General features: G+C 39.1%; 1 protein-coding gene across 1 annotated transcript in view; it reads right to left on the bottom strand.

Moving 5' to 3' along the window:
* shu (shutdown) overlaps positions 1–27,844 on the bottom strand; it is a gene marked incomplete at its 5' end in the record, with an annotated part of 53,660 nt that overhangs the window by 2,320 nt on the left and 23,496 nt on the right. The window contains 3 exon segments of the mRNA XM_070098249.1: positions 1,292–1,398; positions 5,635–5,787; positions 12,417–12,587. Of these exon segments, the coding sequence (XP_069954350.1) occupies positions 1,292–1,398; positions 5,635–5,787; positions 12,417–12,587 (431 nt within the window).

Raw genomic sequence — 27,844 nt, 5'->3', positions numbered from 1 at the left:
TTTGGCAAGCTTATATGCTGAACATCTTGAAGCCAAGAAATTTCCTCTATCAGGAAACTAAAATATCTGAATAAGTTTCTACTTGTAAAATTATATTATTATTACAGGTGGGAAATAGCCATTGAAGTAATAATAATAATAACTCCACAAGGAAGTGGAGAAGAATAATTCCTTCATAAGCCATGTATGTCATAAGAGGCAATTAAAATGCCAGGAGCAAGAGGCTAGTAGCCCCTTCTCCTGTATAAATTACTAGATGTAAAAAGAAGAAACAATTTTGTTTCTTCTTTTTTGGGTCACCCTGCCTCGGTGGGAGATGGCCTATGTGTAAAAAAAAAAAAAAAAAAAACTTAATAAAGATTACAAACCTTTTCCAATCATAGCAGACAGAAATATGAAAGCACTCTATATCCTAGTTTCAAAACTCAAATATGACTAGCTAGCTTCCCTAAATTCCTTAATATTAAAACAGCATGTCACATCCCAAAGACCACTCACTAATCTAACATGCTTAAGCTCCATACTCTTGATACCTTCTTCACACCCTCCTCAAATCTTTCCTTGGACATCTAACATTACCTGTTATGCACCCAAGATTTACACACACTTGTACTGAACCTGCCATGTTCCATCTCAATAATTTAAAGAAAACTGCAGTTCTGTACCTTCAGTACTGAATAAAAATTACTTTAGTTGTATAAACTATGGGAGCTATAGCTTTTTGCAAAGACCACACTGCACAACACTTCAAGAAAACCTAAGGTTAGTACTCTAACTAAAAGATTACTTGCAATATCAGAATAAATTATTACATGGTAATTACATACTAGAACTGTAATAAGAGTTAAATTCTTTATGAGCAGACACAAGTATATCTTCTTTCTTTCAACAAACCTGCCGTATCCCACCAGAGTTCCGTTCCTAAGACCAAGTCATTAAACGAATTCGTCACTAAGCGAGGAGCATACTATAATGGTAGTGGGTTTGTAACAACTATCTCTGACATTGTTTTAAAGTCACCTTTGCACCATTTATAACATTTCCGGTATATTTTTAAATGTTTATACAGTAGTGTACTGTATGTTGAAATAAACAGAATAGATGAAATCAGCTCTAATATACATTATTTAGGTATAAATACTGGTCAGAGAGCCCATTGTAAGTCCTAGGCATCAGTAAACAAGTACGTCGCTAAGTGAGGAGAGGCTGTACTATACAAAAAATTCATTAAATTAAACAGTAAGCAAATAATTTTATTTGATTCCTATTCTAATTTCACCAATAAACTCACCTGAAATACACTTTAGCAATGAGGTCTTTTGAATGAACCCCTCTTACAGCTAAGCCTTTATTGCACCGAGTACATGCTCGAGCTGGCTCATTCATATCCAGAAACACCTGTAAAAAATAGTAGTATATGCAAAGTATAAAATTATGGGCTCAGGTATTACAACATATTTCTCCTAATAAAGGTTCAGACTGTCAATTTCAATATACTTTTCAGCTCTTTTTAAATAATCCTAGGACATTTCTTACCTAGTATCTCTAGGAGGGGTGCAATTTTGACAGTCAGCTATAATTTCAAACTACAAGGACAACCCTTCCTACAAGAAATGACAGAACTGACCTCACAGATGCATTTATGTTGAACAATGCAGACCTTTAAAAGTCTTATATAATACACACAAGAGGTACTTACACATGGAACAGTCTCCCTGCCATATGCACTGAAACTAAGACTGGTGAATTTCAAAATTCAATGTGTATAAACAAAGGACATTTTGTCCACCCCCTGGTCATTAGAGATGGTGACCAAAGGGAAAATAAGCAACTCATTTAAGGTAAGAACCACTGAAAAACCTATCTTAACTTCCTTCCCTAATCTTTGAAGGGAAATGTAAATACAATATTCTACTTTTATAGAATAATTAGTTAGGGATGCTTATTTTGAAGGCATTAGAATTAACATTTCTTTCCCAAACTCAGTACAGTCTATATATAATATACCCCTAGATCACAATGTTCTGGATGATCTGAGTTACCAACCATTTGTTGAGGCTGCTTATCCTTTTTCCTACAATAACCATTAAAAAAAAAAAGAAATCTAAGTTGTGGACATGCTGCAGAAAGGATTGACTGTCAATCTTATAATGGAAAGGAAGCTGAATATCCTAAGTGAAATAAACCTTAAATGGTTAGATGAGTTTTAATAGGCATTAAAAGAAACATGGTGTATCTGATGGCATGAGATCTATTAAAGGCTTGAAAGTACTGATGAATGAGTTGAATAAAAAATAGAAAGGGTACAGATCTTTTAACCCTTTCAGGGTCCATGCCATAGATCTACGGCTTTACGTTCAAGGTCCAAACCGTAGATCTATGCCATGAGCTCAGCTCACTCTGATAAGCTGTGAGCAGTGAATTTGGGCCTAGATATGAGAGAATACATCTATGTGGTATGTGTGCACCACATAAAACAAATCCTACAGCACACAGTGCATAATGAGACAAAAAAAAACACCGTAATTTTTTATTAAAACAGCAACTTTGCAGTGTTTTTTGTATGTTTTTTATAGTTGTATTTGCAATTTCCTGGTCTCATTTGATAGAATGGAAGATATACTACAGAAACAGAGATGATTTTGATTGGTTTTAGTAGTGAAAATGGCTTGAAACCGAGCTCAAAGTAGCGGAAATGTTAAATTTTTGCCAATGTTCAAGAGTAAACAAATGACCTCAAGTCTAATACATGACAGCTGGTGGGTCTAATATACATTCACAAACGTGGTGATATTATTTATGCAATTATTACAGTACTGCATAACAATAAATATTTTATTTTTTTGGTTTGAATAAAAATTCATTATGTGAAAAAAAATAAAAATTGAATTCATTTGTAAAGCCTGAAAATGTAACTAATGAACAGAGGAAATGTTAGTTTAGTGCCAGGAATGCCTGCACTGTTTATTCTGGACCCTATTTTGAAATTGGAATATTTTGAACTTCGCATTCAATTGGCCAAATTACCAATTTCTGTTCACTTTATTTTGTTGTTGAAACAGTTGACTTGGCGATTTCTTGTGCTCAATCGATATAATAGAAGTAATACTAGTGAAATAGCTAAGAATTTGGTTGACTGGAATACTGTAATTGGCCTAAAATGTGAGTCAAAGTTGGCAAAATCGCCGATGCGTAAATATCGCCGACACATCAAAATTCGCGAGAGCATAATTTCATCAATTTTCCATCAAATTTCATACTTTTTGTTTTATTGCCTTCAGAAAAAGATTCTCTACCATTTCATAAGAAAAAATAAAATTATTTTTTGAAAATTCTTGGACCCTGGTGCACACTTTGAAATTTGGCCTCTGGACCCAGAAAGGGTTAATTAAAGAATTGCAAGTTTGAGAAGGAAGATGGATTATTAATAGCAGACAGGCAAGATTCATAAGCCTGCATATGACCTATAGAGAGATTTAGGGAGGTTAGAGTAATTTATAACTAATTTTGAGCTAAGTAAGAGAATAACTTTTTTGTGAAATAATGGAAAGGAGACACTGCTGTGGATGATACAAATGAAAAGTTTGAAGTGCCTGGAAAGTTTATGTAACCCAAGTGAAGGAGCAGGGAAAAGGATGTTTTTTTTAAAGATTAACTCACACAATGGGTTTTATCGACTTGCTTAGGAACGATTGGATCACATGGATTTGATAAATTCCTTGCAGGTTTTCCTGATGAAATTAAATTTGTATATAAGGTTAATTACACTAGTACTCAGCATTTAACCTAACTTAATAAAATACAGGCAAATAATACTATTGCATACATAAAATGTCCATTAATTGATGCTTGATATACATAAAATAAGTGCTAAATAAGGATGGACTGCTGAAAAGGCACCTAGAGAACTAAAATTAACACTTAAACTGTCCAAATAAGACCAAAAAAAAAATTAGGACCAGTACTTACCGAGAGGCCGAGAAGTTGGTGCTGGATGCTCACCTGAAGGCAACATGGAGTTCTGCCGCTTGGAGAAGTGATGCCGATATATCTTTTTTTTCTCGTTTTTATATTAGTTTATATAATTTTTATGATCTGATAATTACAATTTATAGTATTTCTTGTGATTTCATAGCCAATCTTTGTTCTGACACTAATATTAGGTAATGAAATAGTACTTGAATAGTTACAAACCCACCAACAGGTGAACATTTTCACCTGCCTTGGTCATTTACTATTGTCTAGAAATATATACAAAGTATTTAAAGGTCTCAGCAATGTTTTAGACATGGAGTATATATGAGACTCCTTGAAGCATGGTGTAAGATGAGTGTCACTCCACTGCTGACAGTGCAGCAGTGGAGTGACACTTGATTATGAACTGCTCCAAGGAACCCTGGCTTTATTGGTTTTCACTTTTACACAAACATGTTTGTCTAGCTCGGCCGGCCAGCCAGCCAGCTGAATACATATTACACATGTTCCAGAATTGTTTATCTTTTCTTATGGTATAGGTTTTAGGACATTCTGGCAGGATGACACTACCAGTGGTATAAAAAATGAAAGGATGTTACACATTGGTTATTATCGAGGTTCTTGATATTTCCTCAACCACTTGTTGCCATATCCATCTCAAAGCCACTAAACTCTGAGTCAACATCACGTTCCTCTTAAAAGGGGAGTGTTAATACGACATGACATGAGTGAATTCCTTGTGTTTGCCATGTTATTTGCTCTAGCTGGTGCTCAATTGAACTGGTGCTCCCACAAGCTACTAAGTGGTCCCAGATTTTTTTAATACTGAGCACACTGAGTGTTAAGACCCATTCTATGCTGACCAGGCATCTCATGCTGATCATGCCAAACTTGGAGGAAGGAAAAATAAAACGTTAATCTACGTCTGAAGCACTAGAGGTAGTAACGTAGATCTACGTTTGGACAGTTTAAGGGTTAATGTATTTCCTTTAAAGGATCACAATGCCTTAACAAGACACTGCTTGTTGTAGAAGTTTTCAAGAAGAAACTAGCGAATTGTCTCCAACAAGTGCGTGATCAACCAGACTGTGATGGCTAAGTAGGCCTGCAGTTGCTAGAACTCTTAAATGCCTAACTGATCTAGATGCCAACAGAAAAGACCAGCCTCAGGCCAGGCTGCAAGGGTAAAATCTTTGAAACCTGTCACAGGTATGGATAATATTTAATAGTCAAGATATATTTATTATAGTGCAAGAAAACATTCAAAATGTGAAGTAATAGCAGATGCTAGAAAGCACAAGGAATTAAGTGAAAATTAAGGAATTCGTAAACTGTCATAAAATAACATCATTATCATCCTCAATTCTCAATCCTTGTAACACACTCACCGAGTTGTATCCCATCATGGCCGAACTTAATGCCTCTTAAAATAACATGTATGTATACGTGTTTCCTTCTACATTTGGTAGCAAATTGTAAATACAAAGTACTAGTGTAATTACCCTTACATACAAATTAACCTCATCCAGAAAAACATACAAGGAATGTGTCAAATCCCTGAAAGCCAATCCAAGCTCAAAAGAATCTTCCTCTTCATCTGGTACCAAAGTCAGAGCATCATTTGCCAAAGAATCATCAAAAATATTTTATTTATTTTACCTGTGCTAAATTACTGTGCATTTTTATTAGAAGAGTTCCTCTTTCTTCCTCCTCTTTCTCATCCTTTAGATGAGCATCCTCCATGATCCAAGCAGCACGAAAATATGCATCTTTTGCAGCAAATAGATTTCCTTCATGATAATGTTCATTACCCTAAAAATAAACCAAAGATAGATCAATATTTGCACTCTTTCAAAAGATTTACTTAGAGACAGCTTTTTAGCCTTTTAAAAATAAATCAGGCTTGATATCCAATTCACATACTAATAAATCCCAGAAATCAATTAGAAAGGCAACATTAAATTAAATACAGCAATCAAACAAAAATTTTAAAGTATACTGGGTAAAGTTTATAAGAGAATTATTATTCAAAGGATTAGGGGCAAGACAGACAGGATTGCAGAGGAGCAAAGAGGATTTAGGAAGAGTAAGGATGTGTAGACCAAGTGTTTATGGTGAAGCACATGAGTGAGCAGTACTTAAAGATAGAAAGCTGCTAGTTACATTTATAATTTCTGAAAAGGCACATCATAGGGTGGATATTGAAACCATTTCAAATGCTGCTAATGTATAGAACAGAATGTAGGTTACTAAAAGCAGTTAAGGGTTTTTATGAAGAAAGTGAGACTCAGTTCAGGGTATTTAACAGAGAGGGGAAGTCTATTTTCCAGCTGAAGTAGAAATTAGGGATGCAAGATGTCACAATGGCTGTTTATTATTTATTTATTTATTTATTTTATTTATTTAGTAATTTAAGCATACATACAGAGGTACAAAAAATACAGGTAAGAGCAGCATGCCAAAGCCACTTATATGCATAGCATTACGGGCTGGCTTAAAATTAACTTAAGATTAACTAAGCAATGATGAAATCAGTGATAATACATTATTGTAAACAGATAACTATAAAGCACAAATGAGTATTACAAAGACAGGTCATATGGTTGCATGCATTGCTGTACATTCAGTCGAATGGAGTATTCTGTTAGGTAGTGTATTTAAAAAAATAAAGTTAGATTGGGTCCTAGGTTTAACATTTGTGTGATATAATTGTGAGTAACATATAGGATATACAATTTATAAGGTTCAGTTATTCAGTATTTATTTGGTTTTGAGTGAGTAAGTGATCTTTGAGAAGAGACTTGAATTTATAAACAGGTAGTGTTTCTTTTATATTTACAGGTAATGAATTCCAGATTTTAGGGCTTTTTATGTGCATTGAGTTTTTGCGTAGCGTGAGATGGACATGAGGAACATCAAAGAGTGATCTGTGCCTTGTGTTATGGTCATGTGTTCTGTTGAGGTTGGCAAGGAGATGTTTGAGGGGAGGGTTAATATCAGAGTTAAGTGTTCTATGTAATAGGTGCAGTAATAAGTATGGATGTTTTGTATGGTGAGTAGGTTGAGTGTTTTGAATATTGGTGGAGTGTGCTGCCTGTAGTGAGAATTTGTTATCATTCTAACTGCAGCCTTTTGTTGGGTAATTAGTGGTCTGAGATGGTTAATTGTTGTTGAGCCCCATGCACAAATTCCATAGGTGAGATAGGGGTAAATAAGAGAGTGATAAAGGGCCAGGAGGGCTGACTGTGGAACATAGTACCGTATCTTCGATAGTATGCCTACAGTCTTGGAAATTTTCTTAGAAATTTATTGTATATGTGTATGAAATTTGAGTCTATTATCAAGGTGGATTCCTAAGAATTTTCCCTCTGTTAGCTTTGTGATAGGTGATCTGTTTATCGTTATGTTAAGAGGTACATCTGTAGCTCTGTTACCAAACTGAATGAAGTAGGTTTTGTCAATGTTTAGTGTAAGTTTGTTAGTCCTCATCCAGGTAGATATTTTCTGTAATTCGGTGTTTACAGTATTGGCTAGCGTGACTGGGCTCGGGTGAGAGAAGACGTATTTATAGTTGGGAATTGCCAAAGAAGTGAATGCTGAGGTGTTGGGAAGATGTGTGGAATCTGATATGAAGCCAGAGTTATCACAGTTGCTCTTTGCTCATGACAGTTCTTTGAGGAATCTAAAGACAAATTCCAAAACTTAGTGGAAGACTTTGGGAGAGTAAAGAGAGTAATTAAAAGCGAACATAAAAAAGAGAAAGGTGATGAGGATAAAAAAAAAATATTTATGCAATGAGAAACTGAATATCACATTAGAGGGAGTATCAAGCATGTGATGAATTTAGATATTTGGAAATGGACGTTAGCAGATGGGTCTATGATGAGGCGAATCATAAAACAGGTGAGGGGGAAAAAAAGGTGTACGGTGTATTGAGGTACAGTAGGGCCCCACTTATATGGCAGGTTAGGTTCCAGGCTACTGCTGGAAAGCAAAACTCCATTTTTTCCACTTTTAAATGCATATAAATGCCAGATAACAAGTTTACATAAACATATATTAAGTTAGCAATAGAACTAGGTATTAAAAACAATAAAAAGTAAAATACACACACAGTACACCCATTACTTACCTTAAAATATTTGTAGTCTTAATGTAAGGCGAGAGGTGAGTTTTACGTATTTGTAGGAAGTCAGGTTTGGGAGGTATGGTGGCCAGCCAGGGCAGCCCACCCCACACGTAATATAATATGACATTTAATTAAAGCACCCCAAAGCGATAAAATACATATAAAGTACATTCATTAAGTACCATAAAATATTTGTAGTCTTACTGTAGGGTAAGAGGTGAGTTTTATTTGTAAGAAGTCAGGTTTGTGAAGCATGGTAGCCAGCCATGGCAGCCCTCCCTGCCCCGCCCCAACCCACCCACACGAAATGTAAACACACCAGGCAAATGCATCTGGTTTTTGTTCATACACTTTTAGTATACCATAATTAAAGTAAATAAGTAAGTTTATTCAGGAATACACAAATACAGTTACATAGATTAACATACATAGCAGCATATGTGTAGAGAACCTAGGATAGCCCAAAAAAGTCAGACATAGTGACTTATTTCCATACAAACACTTTATATTGTGTACAAGTTGTCTCCACGTTGATACAGTAGAATAAATAAAGAGAAACACTCCCATTCTCATGTAACACCATTTTTAGAAGAAATGATGCTCCGAGTGAAGGCATATGGAAATAAGTCACTGACTTTTTATTGGGTTATCCTAGGTTCTCTACATATACATATGCTGCTATGTATGATAATCTATAACTATTTGAGTATACCTGAATAAACTTACTTACATATGAAAGGAATAATTTTCTATTTTTTTTCCCAACAAACCGGCCGTATCCCACCAAGGCAGGGTGGCCCAAAAAGAAAAAAAAAAGCTTCTCTTTTTAAATTTAGTAATCCATACAGAAGGGAGTTACTAGCCCCTTGCTCCCAGCATTTTAGTTGCCTCTTACAACATGCACGGCTTATGGAGGAAGAATTCTGTTCCACTTCCCCATGGAGATAAGAGGAAATAAACAAGAATAAAAACTATAAAGAAAATAGAAGAAAATCCAGAGGGGTGTGTATGTATATGCTTGTACATGTATGTGTAGTGTGACTCAAGTGTAAGTAGGAGTAGCAAGACATACCTGAAATCTTGCATGTTCATGAGACAGAAAAAAGGACACCAGCAATCCTACCATCATGTAAAACAATTACAAGCTTTCATTTTACACTCACTTGGCAGGATGGTAGTACCTCCCTAGGCAGTTGCTGTTTACCAACCTTTTTATCGTCTTTCAACATACCAGCCGTATCCCACTGAGGTGGGGTGGCCCAAAAGAAAAAACTAAAGTTTCTCCTTTTAAATTTAGTAATATATACAGGAGAAGGGGTTACTAGCCCCTTGCTCCCGGCATTTTAATCGCCTCTTACAACACGCATGGCTTACAGAGGAAGAATTCTATTCCACTTCCCCATGGAGATAAGAGGAAATAAACAAGAACAAGAATTAGAAAGAAAATAGAAGAAAACCCAGAGGGGTGTGTATATACATGCTTGTACACGTATGTGTAGTGTGACCTAAGTGTAAGTAGAAGTAGCAAGATGTACCTGTAATCCTGCATATTTATGAGACAGACAAAAGACACCAGCAATCCTACCATCATGTAAAACAATTACAGGCTTCCATTTTATACTCACTTGGCAGGATGGTAGTACCTCCCTGGGCAGTTGCTGTCTACCAACCTACTACCTACAAATTTTCTAGTTACCCCCAGTAATATTATAGAGTACACATTTTCTCTGATGTTGGACTACAAGTTGCCTGGCTACCACTAGTCCAACAAGTCGCCTGGCTACCACATCTCATATTAATGTTAATTTATTCTACTGTGGGACGTATTTATCATGTTTATATGTTACATAGCATGTTTATTATGTAATTTTGAAAAAAGTATCATAGATGGACTAATGGAAATGTCTATACGTATTAACGTAATATATGACATTTAATATGCCCAAGAGATAATGTATTATTCATATGGAGTCAAGAATAGAGAGACTTAGTTATTTTAATGTGTACCTGCATGCCAGCACAATGTGTAAGTATATTTAGGTAAAGGCACACACAAGTATAATTATCAGAGCACATATAAAATATGCAATAAGTTTAAAACACTTGAAATCCTGGAAAGTTTCCAGACATAACAGAGATGTGCTCATGGAGAAAGTAAACAAACTGGGTGGGGTGAGCCGTATTAGAAAGACTGCTCGCCGTATAGCAAGCTTTCGTCAATTTGAAGTCGTTGTATTTGTGGAATGCCATATGGCGAAATGCTGTAAAGCAGGGCCCTACTGTATCTGAGAAAAAAGTTTATCAACAGAGGCAAAAACAAGGTAATATATCAGAGTACAGTAGTACCAATAGTTCTATATGGCTGTGAGGCACAAATTTTGAAGGCTGCATCAAGAAGCCCTTGGTTAGCTGCAAGAACTGTGTCAAAACTGTCAGTGGTGGCAATAAGGCAGGAGGAGGTGCATTTCCTTCTTAAAATCACTTAACCAAGAAAAGGCTGTGGGCCCAGACAAGGTGAGCCCAAGATTGCCGAGATGTGCAGACCAGCTAGTAGCACCTCTAACTCGCATCTTTCAGCGCTATCTAGTACAGTGTAAATGGTCTTCTTTGTGGAAAGAGGCAAATGTAGTCCCTGTTCACAAAAAGAAGAGAAGAGCAAAAATCAGCAACTACAGACCTTTGTCACTCCTATCAATCACTCGCAAGATCCTCGAGACAATAATCTCAAGACAAATGACAGTTTTTTGACCACCACTCACTACTTTGTGACCATCAATACGGTTTCAGTTAAGGTTATTCTGCTGCTGATCTGCTGTTAAACCTCTTCATTAAATGGCACCAGTCACTGGATGAATCCAAAGTCAGCTGTGTGGTAGCACTGGACATTGTTGGTGCTTTTGACCGAGTGTGGCACCAGGGTCACTTGGCAAAACTGTAAGCACTGGGAATTGCAGGCTCTACGCTACGTTTCCTCAGTGATTACCTTCATGGTAGATCTCTACGGGTAGTTCTCAATGGAACAGAATCAGCAAGACATCCTATTAGGGACCGCGGTGCAACAGCTGACTGTGGTGCAGCAGCAGACTGTGGTGCAGCAGCAGCTGACTGTGGTGCAGCAACAGCTGACCATGGTGCAGCAACAGCTGACCATGGTGCAGCAACAGCTGACCATGGTGCAGCAACAGCTGACCATGGTGCAGCAACAGCTGACCATGGTGCAGCAACAGCTGACCATGGTGCAACAACAGCTGACTGGCCCAGCAACAGCTGACGGTGGTGCAGCAGCAGCTGACCGTGTTACGATAGTATTTCTCACCCTTTTTACCACAGGGTTGGCACTAGAAGCTTTCTTTGGGCCCATGGTGGCTTATTTAGCAGCTACAAGCACTAAAAAAATGGAAAATACAAAATGTATCGAATGTATGCATACAACCGGCCACCCTGGCTTGTAAACAATGATGGCAGGGCAGCTGAGGTGCTAAGGCTGGATGGACAGGTTCAGGACGAACCATGTTGGTCAGAAACAGCTGACGGTAGTGCAGCAACAGCTGACCGTGGTGCAGCAACAGCTGACCGTGGTGCAGCAACAGCTGACCGTGGTGCAGCAACAGCTGACCGTGGTACGATAGTACGTATTTCTCACCCTTTCTACCACAGGGTTGGCACTAGAAGCTTTCTTTGGGCCCATGGTGGTTTATTTATCAGCTACAAGCACTATAAACAATGGAATAATACAAAATGTATCAAATGTATGCATGCAACCGGCCACCCTGGCTTGTAAACAATGACGGCAGGGCAGCTGAGGTGCTCAGGCTGGACAGACAGATTTGGGAGGTATCACATTGGGGGAGTTTTTTATCGTGAGGGGAGGCAAAATTTTTGCGTTCAAATGCTTCGTATGGCGGAATTAACGTTATGTGATGAGTTCATTAGGTGGGGGTCCACTGTACTCCACTTTATAGTAATAAAGTTTGTTTAGGGGCCTGAGCATCCAGCAGGCTTGTGAGAGCATGTTTGATAGGAGCAGAGACAAGTGGTTTTTAGTAGACTTATTATAAACAAGGGAACATTTATGAAGGGATTCATGCAAACCAGTTATCCAAATATAAGTCCTGCACTCTGACAGAAGGGTGGGGAGTTGCAATCCTGTGGGCAATCTGTGAAGTCAGCACACTTCTGGCAAGACAGCAACTGAATGAATGATGAATGTTTCTTTCTGAAGGTCACTCTGCCTTGGTGGGAGACAGGTGATGAGGTAAACAAATGTAAAGTGCTGAAATGTTCAGACTTGGACGATTCAGCATTAACTTGCCTTGCGATGGAATCCACGGGCAGCTTCCAACTTCTCTTGAAATGTGGCAGCATGCTCTTCCTTACTGTCCAAATTCTCATAAACATCCGCTGCATCACAATCAATAAATGAGATAACATATATTTCATACAGAATTGTCTCATTGCTAGGAATTCTCGGCTGACATCCAAGCTGAAAAAAAAAATAAAATATTAGTCGATCCATTTTTAAATCAACCATAAGAAAAGCCTCCATATTATAATACTGAACTGTGCATCATTCAACTCCTCAGTTTTAATTAAATAATTACATTCTGAGGTAAGGTTACAGCAGATAAATCTTTGAGTGGCAAACTACTGTATACAGTGGTCCCTCGCTTTTCATAGTTCTCGGCAATCGTAAATTTTGCCAATCATAGGGGTATTTTCGTATAAACATGGACTCGCTTTTCATAGGTTGACTCACGAATAGTAGTTCGTCCGGGACATGTACGCACGGTGTGAGCCGGGACGGCCTCCCTACCCAGCCAGTCTGGCATTGTTTACCAGTGAGTGAAGGTCCCCTCAAGTGCTCCTACGAAATATTTCATAATATTCCACTCATTTTAGTGCTTGCAATTACTAAATAAGCTACCATGGCTCCAAAGAAAGCTCCTAGTGCCAAGCCTGTGGTAAAGAAGGTGAGAAATATGTACAGTGACAAAGTCTTGGGCCATTTTTGGGAAGTGTTAGAGACGCCAGAAACAGAGCTCTCTCCACAGTTACTTTGCGAGACAGGACTAGAGTGACTCTCAAGGTGGTCCTAGTGGCATTAAGAAACAGAGAAGAGAAGCAACCCCAGAGAAGCAATTGGTACCTGAGGTGTTGCTGGAAGGGGATTCCCCTTCCAAACTGTAAACAATCCAATCTCTCTCCTCTTCCAATCTCCCATACACTAAGAAGAATCTCCAATAAAGGTAAGTGTTATGCTGTTAATGTTTCATTCATCATTTCCCATTGTATTGTTTATGTACTATATGTATATTTCATGTAAAAATTTTTTTTGTTTTAATACTTATGGGTGTCAGGAACGGATTAATTGTATTTACATTATTTCTTATGGGGAAAATTGATTTGCAAATCGTAAATTTCGTTTATAGTAACGGCTCCAGGAACGGATTAATTACGAAAAACGAGGGACCACTGTAATAGCAAAACACCTGCACACTGTTGAGTTTAGTTTACATTCCCATTAACTTGTATTCCCTTTAATGGGGTGCCTTAGTGTTAATGAATGGCTCTATATCCAAGGATTGGAATACCCTCCCCTTCTTTGGACAAAATCTCATTACCTCTCAACCCTTAGGCACTGTATAACCATCTTTGAGTACAGAACTACCCCATAAAAATAATGGTATTAATAATAATAAATCATAATAATTTTTAACACACAAGCCATCTCCTACTGCAGCAGGGTGACAAGAAAAAAAAAAAAAAGAACAAGAGTAACTTTTTTTTACATTTAATAACTTGAACGACAATTTAGTTGCCTCTTATTGCACAAACGGCATACGAAGGAAGGATTCTTCTCCTATTTATAAAATTCACCAACTTCCTATAAATACAAACCACTCCTATATATTTTATATCCTATTTATTGGTGTATCTCATCAACTTGTGCATTCTCTCCTTTATCAGGATTGCAAAAATTGGTGTTATATTAGATATTTTGCAATAATTCATATTTTTAACAGAAACATTACTTGGTGTTTGCCATTTGAAGCTTAAAAATTATTGAAAAACTAATATTGTACAGGCATTTTATTTTATTGAAACTTTATATCAGATCAATGAAAAAAAACTTTTGCCTAGCAAGTTACACTTAATTTTATCAGACTTAAGTGAGGCCACTTAAGCCGGAACCAGACATGGGATGCATGTATACAAAGCTAGTTTTTTTTTTTTATTCCAATTTTTTTTTTTCAACAAACCAGCCGTATCCCCCCAAGGCAGTTTGGCCCAAAAAGAAAAACAAAAGTTTCTCTTTTTAAATTTAGTAATTTATACAGGAGAAGAGGTTACTAGCCCCTTGCTCCTGGCATTTTAGTTGCCTCTTTCAACACGCATAGCTTATGGAGGAAGAATTCTGTTCCACTTCCCCATGGAGATAAGAGGAAATAAACAAGAACAAGAACTAATAAGAAAATAGAAGAAAACCCAGAGGGGTGTGTATATATATGCTTGTACATGTATGTGTAGTGTGACCTAAGTGTAAGTAGAAGTAGAAAGACGTACCTGAAATCTTGCATGTTATGAGATAGAAATATGGACACTAGCAATCCTACCATCATGTAAAACAATTACAGGCTTTCGTTTTACACTTCAAATTAAGAGTATGGCCCCGTATCTGTGAGGTATACAGTAGGGCCCCATATCTGTGAGGTATACAGTAGGGCCCCACTTATTCGGCAGGTTTGGTTCCAGGATACTGCCGGAAAGCAGACTTCGCCGGAAAACAGACTTCGCCGGAAAGCAGAACTCCATTTTTTCCATTTATAAATGCATATATATGCCAGATAACAAGTTTACACTAACATATATTAAGTTAGTATTAAAAAGTAAAATGCACACACAGTACACTCATTATTTACCTCAAAATATTTGTAGTCTTAATGTGGGGCAAAAGGTGAGTGGTATTTGCTCTAAGAAGTCAGGTGTGGTAGCCCTCCTGGACACCCCACCCACACATAATATACTACGATGCTTAAAGCTCCCTAGAGCGATAAAATGCATATACAGTACGTGCATTACTTACCTTAAAATATTTGTAGTCTTAATGGTCTTAATGTAGGGTGAGAGGTGAAGATTATTTATTTATAGAAAGTCATGTGGGAGGTATGGCATCCTGCCTGGCCACTTATACCTACTACGACATTAAGCTCCCTAGAGTGATAAAATGCATATATAGTACACTCATTAACTACCTTAAAATATTTGTAGTCTTAATGTAGGGTGAGAAGTGAGTTTTATTTGTATGAAGTCAGGTTGGGAAGTATGGGTAGCCAGGAAGGGCAGCCCTCCCCACCCCACCCACACATAATGTAAACAAACCAGATGAACGCATCTGGTTTTCGTCAAGTCCTACAAGTTGCGTGGCTACCACAAGTCCTACAAGTTGCGTGGCTACCACAAGTCCTACAAGTTGCCTGGCTACCACAAGTCCTACAAGTTGCCTGGCTACCACAAGTCCTACAAGTTGCCTGGCTACCACAAGTCCTACAAGTTGCCTGGCTACCACAAGTCCTACAAGTTGCCTGGCTACCACAAGTCCTACAAGTTGCCTGGCTACCACAAGTCCTACAAGTTGCCTGGCTACCACAAGTCCTACAAGTTGCCTGGCTACCACAAGTCCTACAAGTTGCCTGGCTACCACAAGTCCTACAAGTTGCCTGGCTACCACAAGTCCTACAAGTTGCCTGGCTACCACAAGTCCTACAAGTTGCCTGGCTACCACAAGTCCTACAAGTTGCCTGGCTACCACAAGTCCTACAAGTTGCCTGGCTACCATAAGTCCTACAAGTTGCCTGGCTACCACAAGTCCTACAAGTTGCCTGGCTACCACAAGTCCTACAAGTTGCCTGGCTTCCACAAGTCCTACAAGTTGCCTGGCTACCACAAGTCCTACAAGTCACCTGGCTACCACAAGTCCTACAAGTCACCTGGCTACCACAGGTGCTACAAGTCACCTGGCTAACACATCTCATATTTATCTTAATTTATTCTACTATGGGGTGTATTTAGATGGATTAAGCAAAATGTCTATATTAACGTTTTATACGGTATTTAATGCTCCATAGAGTGATTATTGTGTTATTATTATTATTATTATTATTATTATTATGGCATCAAGACTAATAAGACACTCTTTGTGATTTTAATGTGTACCTGCATGCCAGCACAGTGTGTAAATTTACTTAGGTACAGATACACATACGTTTAATCATCAGTTATAATAATAATGTAGGTATGTAGTCCGCCTCGGCTACATACGTACACCTACCTACATAGCTACACGATATTTAATGTGGCCCAGAGCCATATTATTACCATTGACATACCATGTTCACTGAGTCTAATCATTTCTAACAACTACCTTGAGATGCCATCATAAACAAAGGGGAGAAGTAATGAATAATTCAAGATGAGAACTGTAAACAAAAGTGTTATGTATTAAGGGGAGTGACGTAATGCTTTCCCTCCTCCCGGTTACCACACCTTAGTATATTAACATAAAATGTTTACATGTTATGTAACGTGTTTCTTATATAATTTTGAAGAAAATATAATAGATGGATTAATGAAAATGTCTATGCAGTGGACCCTCAATCAACGATATTAATCCGTTCCTGAGAGCTCATTGTTAGTCGAAATTATCGTTTATCGAGTTAATTTTACCCATAAGGAATAATGGGAATCAAATTAATCCGTTTCTGACACCCCAAAGTATTGAAAAAAAAAAAAATTTTACCACATGAAATATTAATTTTAATACACACAAACTGAAGAAGACATGTACAATTACATGACACTTACCTTTATTGAAGATCTGGTGATGATTGATGGGATGGAAGGGGAGAGTGTGGATGGTGTAAGTGTTTAGAAGGGGAATCCCCTTCCATTAGGACTTGAGGTGTCAAGTCCTTTTCCAGGGTTACTTCCCTTCTTCTTTTAACCCTTTGGGGGTTTCGGACGTACTAGTACGTCTTACAACCCAGGGTTTTTGACGTACTAGTATGCCTAAATTCTAGCGCCCTCAAATCTAGTGAGAGAAAGCTGGTAGGCCTACATATGAAAGAATGGGACTATGTGGTCAGTGTGCGCAGTATTTAGGCATACTAGTACATCAAAAACCCTGGGCCGTAAGCCGTACTAGTATGGCCGAAACCCTGAAAGGGTTAATGCCACTAGGACCAGCTTGAGAGTCACTGGATCTCTGTCGCACAACATATCTGTCCATATAGGCCTGTACCTCCCGTTCCTTTATGACATTCCTAAAGTGTTTCACATCATTGTCAGTGTACAGGTTGTCAACACGGCTTGCAGTAGCTGTGTCAGGGTGATTTTCATCAAAAAAGGTTATCACACTATGTATGCCACTACGATTCTTAAATCTTCTAACCAACCTTTGCTGGCCTTAAATTCACTCAACATCACCACTAGTTGCAGGCATTTTTCTAATTAAATCGTCATACAACTTCCTAGCCTTTTCACATATGATCACTTGAGAGATGCTATCTCCTGCTATCTGTTTTTCATTTATCCACACCAATAAAAGTCTCTCAACATCAGCTATCACTTGTGATCTCAGTTTCAAAAACATAGTTGCACCTTTGGCAAGAACAGCTTCCTTGATTGTCTTTTTCTTGGCCACAATAGTAGCGATGGTTGATTGGGGTTTTGTGTACAACCTGGCCAGCTCAGAGACATGCACTCCACTTTCATACTTAGCAATGATCTCTTTCTTCATATCCATAGTAATTCTCACTCTTTTTGCTGTAGGGTTGGCACTAGAAGCTTTCTTGGGACCCATGGTGACTTATTTTGCAGGTGCAATCACTAAAAACGCTGTGATAATATGAAATGTTCCGATTGTATGTTTGGATGGGACCGCGGTGGCTGGCTGGCTTGTAAACACTGGCGCTCAGGCCACAAGTGGGCGCGTCTCGAACTGAACGAATCGTGTTGGTCGAGTTTTTTAGCGCTAGTCGAGGCAAAATTTTTGCATTAAAATGTATTGCTAGTCGGATTTAACGTTAGACAATGCCATCGTTGGTCGAGGGTCCACTGTATTAACATAGAATAAGACATTTAACACTGACTGTTTCGGTCGTATACATATGTTTTACGAGCCACCGTGTTTGACGTATATACACTCAAATTCTAGAGGCTTCAAATCAAGCAGGAGAAAGCTGGTAGGCCCACATGTGAGAGAATGGGTCTGTGTGGTCAGTGTGCACCATATAAAAAAAATCCTGCAGCACGCAGTGCATAACGAGAAAGAAAAAACTCCGACCGTCTTTTTTAATTAAAATGCCGACTTTGTGGTCTATTTTTGTATAGTATTTATGGTTGTATTCTCGTTTTCTTGGTCTCATTTGATAGAATGGAAAACATATTATAGAAATAGAGGTGATCTTGATTGGTTTTACTATGAAAAGAACCTCAAAATGGAGCTCAAAGTAGGGGAAATGTTTGATTTTTGCCGATGTTCAAAAGTGAACAAATGATGTCGTTTTCCAATAAATGTCCAAGTAGCCATTCTAATATGCAGTCATGAATGGGATGACATTATTTATACAATTATTACAATATTGCAGTAGTCTGTATAACAGTATATCTTCTATTTTTTGTTTGAATAAAAATTCAAAACAGAAAGCAAGAGTAATATCAAGAGGGGCTTGGAGACATGACTGATGAACAAAGTAAATGTTATTTTAGAGCCAAGAGTGTCTGCATTGTTCATTCTGGACCTTATTTTGAACTGTCATATTTTTTAATTTTCGTGAAATTGGCTAAATTGCAAATTTCTGAACACGTTATTGGGTAGTTGAAATCGGTAAATGGGCAGTTTCTTGTACTCAATGAGTTTGGTCAACTGGAACAAAGGAATTAGCCGAAAATAGGATTCAAAGTGGGCGAAATCGCCAATTCGTAAATATCGCTGAGGTCGCTAACTTTGCGAGAGCGTAATTCCGTCAGTTTTCCATCAAATTTCGTTCTTTTGGTGTCAATACAATCGGGAAAAGATTCTCTATCATTTCATAAGAAAAAATAATTTTTTTTTTTCAGAAATTTTGTGACATCACGAGATACTTCAGGATTTGAGGTTGTGACAGTCAAGGGCTTAATGTGCCCAAGAGTGATTATTATTACGTAATGTTTTCCCTCCCCCTGGCAACCACACCTCCACAGCATATAAACAGCATGTTTATATGCTATGTAACGTGTTTCTTATATAATTTTCAAGAAAATATCATCGATGGATTAATGAAAATGTCTATATTGACGTAAAATTAGACATTTAATGTGCCCAAGAGTGATTATTATTACATAACAGAGAAATGTGCATATGGAGAATGTAAACAAACTGGGTGGTCTGCACCGTATTTGAAAGACCACTTGCCGTATAGAAAGTTTTGGTCATAATTTGAGATGGCCATATTAGCGGAACGCCGAAAAGCGGGGCCCTACTGTATGTTCCAAGACCTACAGTGGATACCTGAAGCTGTAGATAGTAGGGAACCCTACATCTAAGTCATTAACTGATAAATTACGCAAAGTCTAGAATTAGCACCTTTTTTCCAATGATGGGAAGAATTTCACAGCTTCTCTTAGGCTTTGAACAACTGCCACCATCACTACTTTTGCACTTTGGGGCCATTATTAAGCAAAATTAAGGGTTATTTTTGGGCCACAGTAAACTATGTATAACTGAAACCACAGATACCAAATCTGTGAAATGGGGATCCTATTATATACCCAAAAATGTTTGCATGGCTCCAGATTCACTATTACAATATCGATGAGCCACTCTTTCAGTTTGTTTACATCCTCCATAATCTATTACATTTTGAAATTTTCCAAAGTTTCAAGTGCTTTAAAGTTATTGCATATTTATATTATACATACTCATTTTGTGTTACAATAACATCTAAGTGTATTATTATTATTATTATCACACTGGCCGATTCCCACCAAGGCAGGGTGGCCCGAAAAAGAAAAACTTTCACCATCATTCACTCCATCACTGTCTTGCCAGAAGGGTGCTTTACATTACAGTTTTTAAACTGCAACATTAACACTCCTCCTTCAGAGTGCAGGCACTGTACTTCCCATCTCCAGGATGAGATGCTACTTATAATTGTACTTATGTGTACCTGTACCTAAATTAACTTACTGTGCTGGCATGCAGGTACGTTAAAATCATTACCTAGCATCATTCAAAGTGGAAGTGGTTCCACCAGGCGAGGAAATAGCTAAGAGTGTCACACTAGTGTTGAAGGTGCAATAAAATAATACTACTACTAATACTACTACTAATACTAATACTACTACTACTACTAATAATAATAATAATAATAATAATAATAATAATAATACTAATACTACTAATAATAATACTAATAATAATACTACTAATAATACTACTACTACTAATAATACTAAGACTAATAATACTAAGACTAATAATACTAATACTAATAATACTAATACTAATAATACAGTGGACCCCCGGTTAACGATATTTTTTCATTCCAGAAGTATGTTCAGGTGCCAGTACTGACCGAATTTGTTCCCATAAGGAATATTGTGAAGTAGATTAGTCCATTTCAGACCCCCAAACATACACGTACAAACGCACTTACATAAATACACTTACATAATTGGTCGCATTCGGAGGTGATCGTTATGCGGGGGTCCACTGTACTAATACTAATAATACTAATACTACTACTAATAATAATAATACTAATACTACTACTACTAATAATAATACTACAACTACTACAACAACTACTACTACTACTACAACGGTGGCCTGGTGGCTAAAGCTCCCGCTTCACACATGGAGGGCCAGGATTCGATTCCCGGCGGGTGGAAACATTTCGACACGTTTCCTTACACCTGTTGTCCTGTTCACCTAGCAGCAAATAGGTACCTGGGTGTTAGTCGACTGGTGTGGGTCGCATCCTGGGGGACAAGATTAAGGACCCCAATGGAAATAAGTTAGACAGTCCTCGATGACGCACTGACTTTCTTGGGTTATCCTGGGTGGCTAACCCTCCGGGGTTAAAAATCCGAACGAAATCTTATCTTATCTTACTATTACTTAGGTAGTAGGCTGTTAGACAGCAACCGCCCAGGGAGGTACTACCGCCCTGCCAAGTGAGTGTAAAACGGAAACTTGTAATTGTTTTACATGATGGTAGGATTGCTGGTGTCTTTTTTCTGTCTCATAAACATGCAAGATTTCAGGTAGTATGTCTTGCTACTTCTACTTACACTTTGGTCACACTACACATGTACAAGCATACACCCCTCTGGATTTTCTTCTATTTCCTTTCTAGTTCTTGTTCATTTCCTCTTATCTCCATGGGAAGTGGAACAGAATTCTTCCTCCGTAAGCCATGTGTGTTGTAAGAGGCGACTAAAATGCCAGGAGCAAGGGGCTAGTAACCCCTTCTCCTGTATATACAGTGGCCCCTCAATTATCATCCTTAATCCGTTCCTGGAAGTGGGACTATTGTCGAAATGGACGATTTTCGAATCGATTTTCCCCATAAGAAATAATGTAAATCCAATTAATTCGTTCCAGACACCCCGAAGTATCAACAACAGTAAGGTTATGAGGATAACAAAAAGATTAGGTGATGAAAGATTGGATATCAGATTGGAGGGAGAGAGTATGGAGGAGGTGAATGTATTCAGATATTTGGGAGTGGACGTGTCAGCGGATGGGTCTATGAAAGATGAGGTGAATCATAGAACTGATGAGGGGAAAAGGGTGAGTGCTGCACTTAGGAGTCTGTGGAGACAAAGAACTTTGTCCTTGGAGGCAAAGAGGGGAATGTATGAGAGTATAGTTTTACCAACACTCTTATATGGGTGTGAAGCATGGGTGATGAATGTTGCAGCGAGGAGAAGGCTGGAGGCAGTGGAGATGTCACGTCTGAGGGCAATGTGTGGTGTGAATATAATGCAGAGAATTCGTAGTTTGGAAGTTAGGAGGTGGTGCGGGATTACCAAAACTGTTGTCCAGAGGGCTGAGGAAGGGTTGTTGAGGTGGTTCGGACATGTAGAGAGAATGGAGCGAAACAGAATGACTTCAAGAGTGTATCAGTCTGTAGTGGAAGGAAGGCGGGGTAGGGGTCGGCCTAGGAAAGGTTGGAGGGAGGGGGTAATGGAGGTTTTGTGTGCGAGGGGCTTGGACTTCCAGCAGGCATGCGTGAGCGTGTTTGATAGGAGTGAATGGAGACAAATGGTTTTTAATACTTGACGTGCTGTTGGAGTGTGAGCAAAGTAACATTTATGAAGGGATTCAGGGAAACCGGCAGACCGGACTCGAGTCCTGGAGATGGGAAGTACAGTGCTTGCACTCTGAAGGAGGGGTGTTAATGTTGCAGTTTAAAAACTGTAGTGTAAAGCACCCTTCTGGCAAGACAGTGATGGAGTGAATGATGGTGAAAGTTTTTCTTTTTCGGGCCACCCTGCCTTGGTGGGAATCGGCCAGTGTTAATAATAATAATAATAACCTAAAAGATAGATTTACATGCACAAAAGAATGAATATTCAACATGACAGTAATGGATTTAAATTAAATTAGATAAGTTTAGATTTAGAAAGGACACAGGAAAGTATTGGTTTGGAAATAGGGTAGTTGATGAGTGGAACAGTCTACCTAGTTGGGTTATTGAGGCTAGGACATTGGGTAGTTTCAAATTTAGGTTGGATAAATATACGAGTGAGAAGGGTTGGATTTGAGTGGGACTTGCAAATGAGTGGATAGAGTTATCAGAGCTTATTTCTTGGGTAGCATTGAGGATTGGGTTGGGAAAATGTTTCGTTAGTGGGATGAATTGTAAAGGACCTGCCGAGCATGGGCCAACAGACCTGCTGCAGTGATCCTCCTTTCTTTTGTTCTTATGTTCTTCATTGAAGGCTGTTGTTGATGAATGGAAGACAGGGAGGAGGAGAGAGGGAAGAGAGGTTATTTGGAAGGGGAATCCCCCTCCATAAGGACTCTAGGGCACTAATAAAATGTATAAATGAACATTGGTAATAGGGGTAGTTGATGAGTGGAACGGTCTGCCTAGTAGGGTGATCGAAGCTAAAACATTGGGTAGTTTCAAATTTAGGTTGGATAAAGACATGAGTGAGAGGGGTTGGATTTGAGTCGGACTTGCACCCGAGTTTATTGCTTGGGTAGCATTTGTTCTGTTAGTGGGTTGGATTTGTGAAGGACCGGCCAAGTATGGGCCAACAGGCTTATTGCAGTGTTCCTCCTTTCTTATGTTCTAAAAGCTATGGCTTGGGTAGTATTACAAAAAAAGTGATTTTTAAAGATGGTAGTTTTACTCCTTTTGTAATAAAGAGTTTGGGATACATAAATAGACATTAAAATATATTAATCTTTAATATTATATAAAAATCTTTGGTCTAGGAGGTATTTAAAATATATCTACATGTTACAATAATAAATTATTAGCATCTTAAAATAATAATATATATATCTATGCTAAAATAATAAATTAAGTAACATTTAAAATAATAAATTACAATCAACTGCGTTTCTCATGACACTTATCCGAGTTGTGACGCTCTTTCTCCACCGTGTCACTTGACACCCTTTTTTCTGTGTAATAAACACACTTTCTCAACCGTGTCACACTTGACACCCTTGTCTCTGCGTCACACTACCCGCATAGCGTCTTTGTCGAGGCCAGTCACATGACACTATTCAATGTACACTACAACCAGGCCATCTTCAGTGTCACATGACACCCTTTTCTTCTCAGTGTCACACTACGGTCCTGGCCCAGTTCAGTGTAACACTCCAACCTTTTCTTCATGTAATGTCCCACTAAACAGCATCAGATGACTCCAGCCCACAGTTGACAAGCGTAGGCGGTGAGTCCGCAGACATCACCGGCAGTCCTGTAAATACTCTCCAAAGCCGGTTGACACACCGCAAGGTGGTCCGGTGCAGCGCACACTGTTGCAAGCTCACTGAATGTGGCCGTCAGATAACTGAGGCCAACAGACTCAGTGAGCTGCGGTGAGCGCTTCTTCTAAAATCAGTAGAAGCCAGTAGAATACTCTACTGCCAGTAGATGTGTACCATTAGGTGTTCAGGTACCTACTGCTTCTAAGGCCAGTAGATGTGTACCATTAGGTGTTCAGGTACCTACTGCTTAGATGCGTACCGTGAGGTGCTCAGGTACATAATGCTGCTAAAGCCAGTAGATGTGTACCATTAGGTGTTCAGGTACTTACTGCTTAGATGCGTACCGTGAGGTGTTCAGGTACATAATGCTCTAAGGCCGGCTCAGCAATCCCCACATGGGTTTGATGACGTACCCAGTGGTACTGCCGGCCGGCAGTTAACTATTTAACCGCTAGTTTGGCAGGGGGCCATAACAGGTAGTTTCAAATTTAGGTTGGATAAATACACGAGTGAGAGGGTTGTGATGAATGGTTTGAAAAACCGACAAGTTGAAGATTGAGACACTTATGCAGCATATGGGAATCTTTATTCAAGAAATGTTTTGCCACACAGTGGCTTCATCAGTCCAATACAAAGAGGAAGGCGTAAGGAGAGGAGGAGTATGAGGTAATCAGTCCCTCAGCCTGGAGTCGATGTGTTCAGTCCATCAATCTTGTAGAATGTACAGCATAGGGCCGTAGACGTGGCTTATATACATAGTGGATGGTACCACTATGACCCCGCCTCCGCCTGCTTCACCTCACCTCACTACAGTATATAAGCCACGTCTACGGCCCTATGCTGTACATTCTACAAGATTGATGGACTGAACACATCGACTCCAGGCTGAGGGACTGATTACCTCATACTCCTCCTCTCCTTACGCCTTCCTCTTTGTATTGGACTGATGAAGCCACTGTGTGGTGAAACGTTTCCTAAATAAAGATTCCCATATGATGCATAAGCGTCTCAATCTTCAACGAGTGAGAGGGGTTGGATTTGAGTCGGACTTGCACCTGAGGTTATTGCTTGGGTAGCATTTGTTCTGTTAGTGGGTTAGATTTGTAAAGGACCGGACTAGTATGGGCCAGCAGGCCTGTTGCAGTGTTCCTACTTTCTTAAGTTCTTATGTTCTTGTGGAAAAAGACACTTATGTACAGTTCAGAACATTTATTAGAGGAAACGTTTCGCCACGAGTGGCTTCTTCAGTCCTAATACAGAGAAAACTAAGAAAACGTATATATATATACAGTGGACCCCCGCATAACGATGGCATCGCATAGCGATTTTTCCGCATAACGATTACTTTTATCGCAAAATTTTTGCCCCGCATACCGATTAAAAACCCGCATACCGATTTTCGTCCGAGACGCGTCCAATGTGCCCTCAGCCAGCCTCACATGTGCCGCTCCGTCCCATTGTTTACCAGCCAGCCTCCGCGGTAACATCCAAGCATACACTCGGAATATTTCGTATTATTACAGTATTTTCGGTGCTGTTTCTGGAAAATAAGTGACCATGGGCCCCAAGAAAGCTTCTAGTGCCAACCCTGTGGTAAAAAGGGGGAGAATTAGTATGGAAATTAAGAAAGATTTTGAAGGGTTTGGGGCTAACCCTGAGAAGCCTATGCCAGTTGTGGAATCCATTGTGCCTACTTCAAAGATTAAGGAAATGTGTGCACAGTGGGTTGAACTGCAAACCTTTATAGATGAAAATCACCCTGACACAGCTGTTGCAAGCCGTGCTGGTGACTATTTCAATGACAATGTTGTGGCCCATTTTAGACAAATCGTAAAGGAACGGGAGGTACAGAGCTCTATGGACAGATTTGTTGTGCGACAGAGGTCCAGTGACTCTCAAGCTGGTCCTAGTGGCATTAAAAGAAGAAGGGAAGTAACCCCGGAAAAGGACTTGCTACCTCAAGTCGTAATGGAAGGGGATTCCCCTTCTAAACAGTAAGAAGATAATGCTCTCCCCTCCTCCCTTCCCATCAATCATCACCAGATCTTCAATAAAAGTAAGTGTCATTTAATTGTGCATGCCTTTTTCAGTTTGTGTGTATTAAAATTAACATTTCATGTGGTAAAAAAAAATTTTTTTCATACTTTTGGGCGTCTTGCACGGATTAATTTGATTTCCATTATTTCTTATGGGGAAAATTCATTCGCATAACGATTATTTCGCATAACGATGAGCCCTCTTGCACGGATTAAAATCGTTAACCGGGGGTCCACTGTAGTGGCAGGAGTCAGGCGAGGTGACGCGTGGGTAGAGGTGGTAGTAGTAGTAGTAGTGGAACTGAGGTGGTGATGCTAGAGAGGGACCTGCTAGCATCATGTAACACCAGCTCCCAGGATGGGTAATATCCTCTTGCTTAGTAATTTTGAAATACTGTAACTACCGGATTTTTGCTTTATAGTGTTACTGACAGAAATTAGTGCAGCTTCAATGCATTTTCTCCGTCTTAAGTCGTCTTCTTTAATCACTAGTTTAGCTTCATTGAATTTCATGAGGTGTCCAACATCGTCCCTATGTTGAACACATGCATTTTTGCGGTCATCATTTCTGCAAGCCTTTTTGTTCTGCTATCCTAATGTCCAGAGATCTGACCGTTTCCCCTACATATACTTTGTCACACACCCCCACATGGTATAGTGTAGATTCCTGCACTTGTGCCAGAATCATGCTTGGGTTTTTGTATCAGGTTTCTAGTGGTAGTTGAAGAGCTGGTAGATATTTTAGCCAGTTTTCTGTCAAACATTTTTGAAACATTAGTGGCAACGTTGCCAATCGGTAAAATGATGTAACTTGGAGGCTTTTCTTCAATTTGATTGGTGTTGGTCTTGCTGAGGATACGTGTCGCACGTTTCCTGCAGTCTAAATTGGTGGTGACGTGTACTTAGCTCTGTGAAGACCTGTTTGTGCACTCTCTACGGATTGAAGCAAGATGCCCTCCATCGGGCAACTTTACCAACAGCTTAAGGAAGAATTGAGGATGGCGAAGATGGAGATTTGGCAACTGACCGAGGAAAACAAGAAGATTCGTAGTAGTCCTCTTGTTTTGAGTCCTCAGGTCAAGAAGGGAAACTGGTCAGTGGCTGGACAGCAGGGAACGAAGTTGACGATCAAGAAGACGAATGGAAAGGTAGAAACGATGAAGAAGAAAGAGACTGCCGTGGAAACTGTTGTGGAAACATCTAATACATTCTCAGTGCTACCCGACGAATGTGAGTCAACTACTGGGAACGTCACGACGAACGACACCAAGGAAGGTAAGAATATTGTTGTTGTTGGGGATAGCCAAGTTAGGTATATGGATAGGGCGTTCTGCTTGAAGGACAGGAGTAGGAGACAGAGTTTGCTTTCCTGGGGCTGGGATGGAGGATATTGTTAGCTGTCTGGATGACATCATGAGAGGTAATGGGAGCAATCCTATTATCTGTCTCAGTGCTGGAGGCAACGATGTTGGCAGACGTAGGAGTGAAGACCTGATTAGCAGGTATAGGTCAGCAATAGAAATAATTAGGAGGAAGGGTGGGAACCCTGTCATATGTGGTATTTTGCCAAGGAGAGGAGTTGGAAATAAATGGTTGTCCAGGGCAATTGGTGTCAATTGCTGGCTGGACAAATACTGTAAGGAAAATGAAGTAACATTCATTGACAACTGGGACCTCTTCTATGGCAGAAATGACATGTATGCCAGGGAT

This window comes from Cherax quadricarinatus, chromosome 61, assembly GCF_038502225.1.
Source record: "Cherax quadricarinatus isolate ZL_2023a chromosome 61, ASM3850222v1, whole genome shotgun sequence".
In the NCBI taxonomy this organism is placed as follows: domain Eukaryota; kingdom Metazoa; phylum Arthropoda; class Malacostraca; order Decapoda; family Parastacidae; genus Cherax; species Cherax quadricarinatus.
Note: the sequence above shows the minus strand (reverse complement) of the source record. Positions and strands in the feature narration are given on the sequence as shown.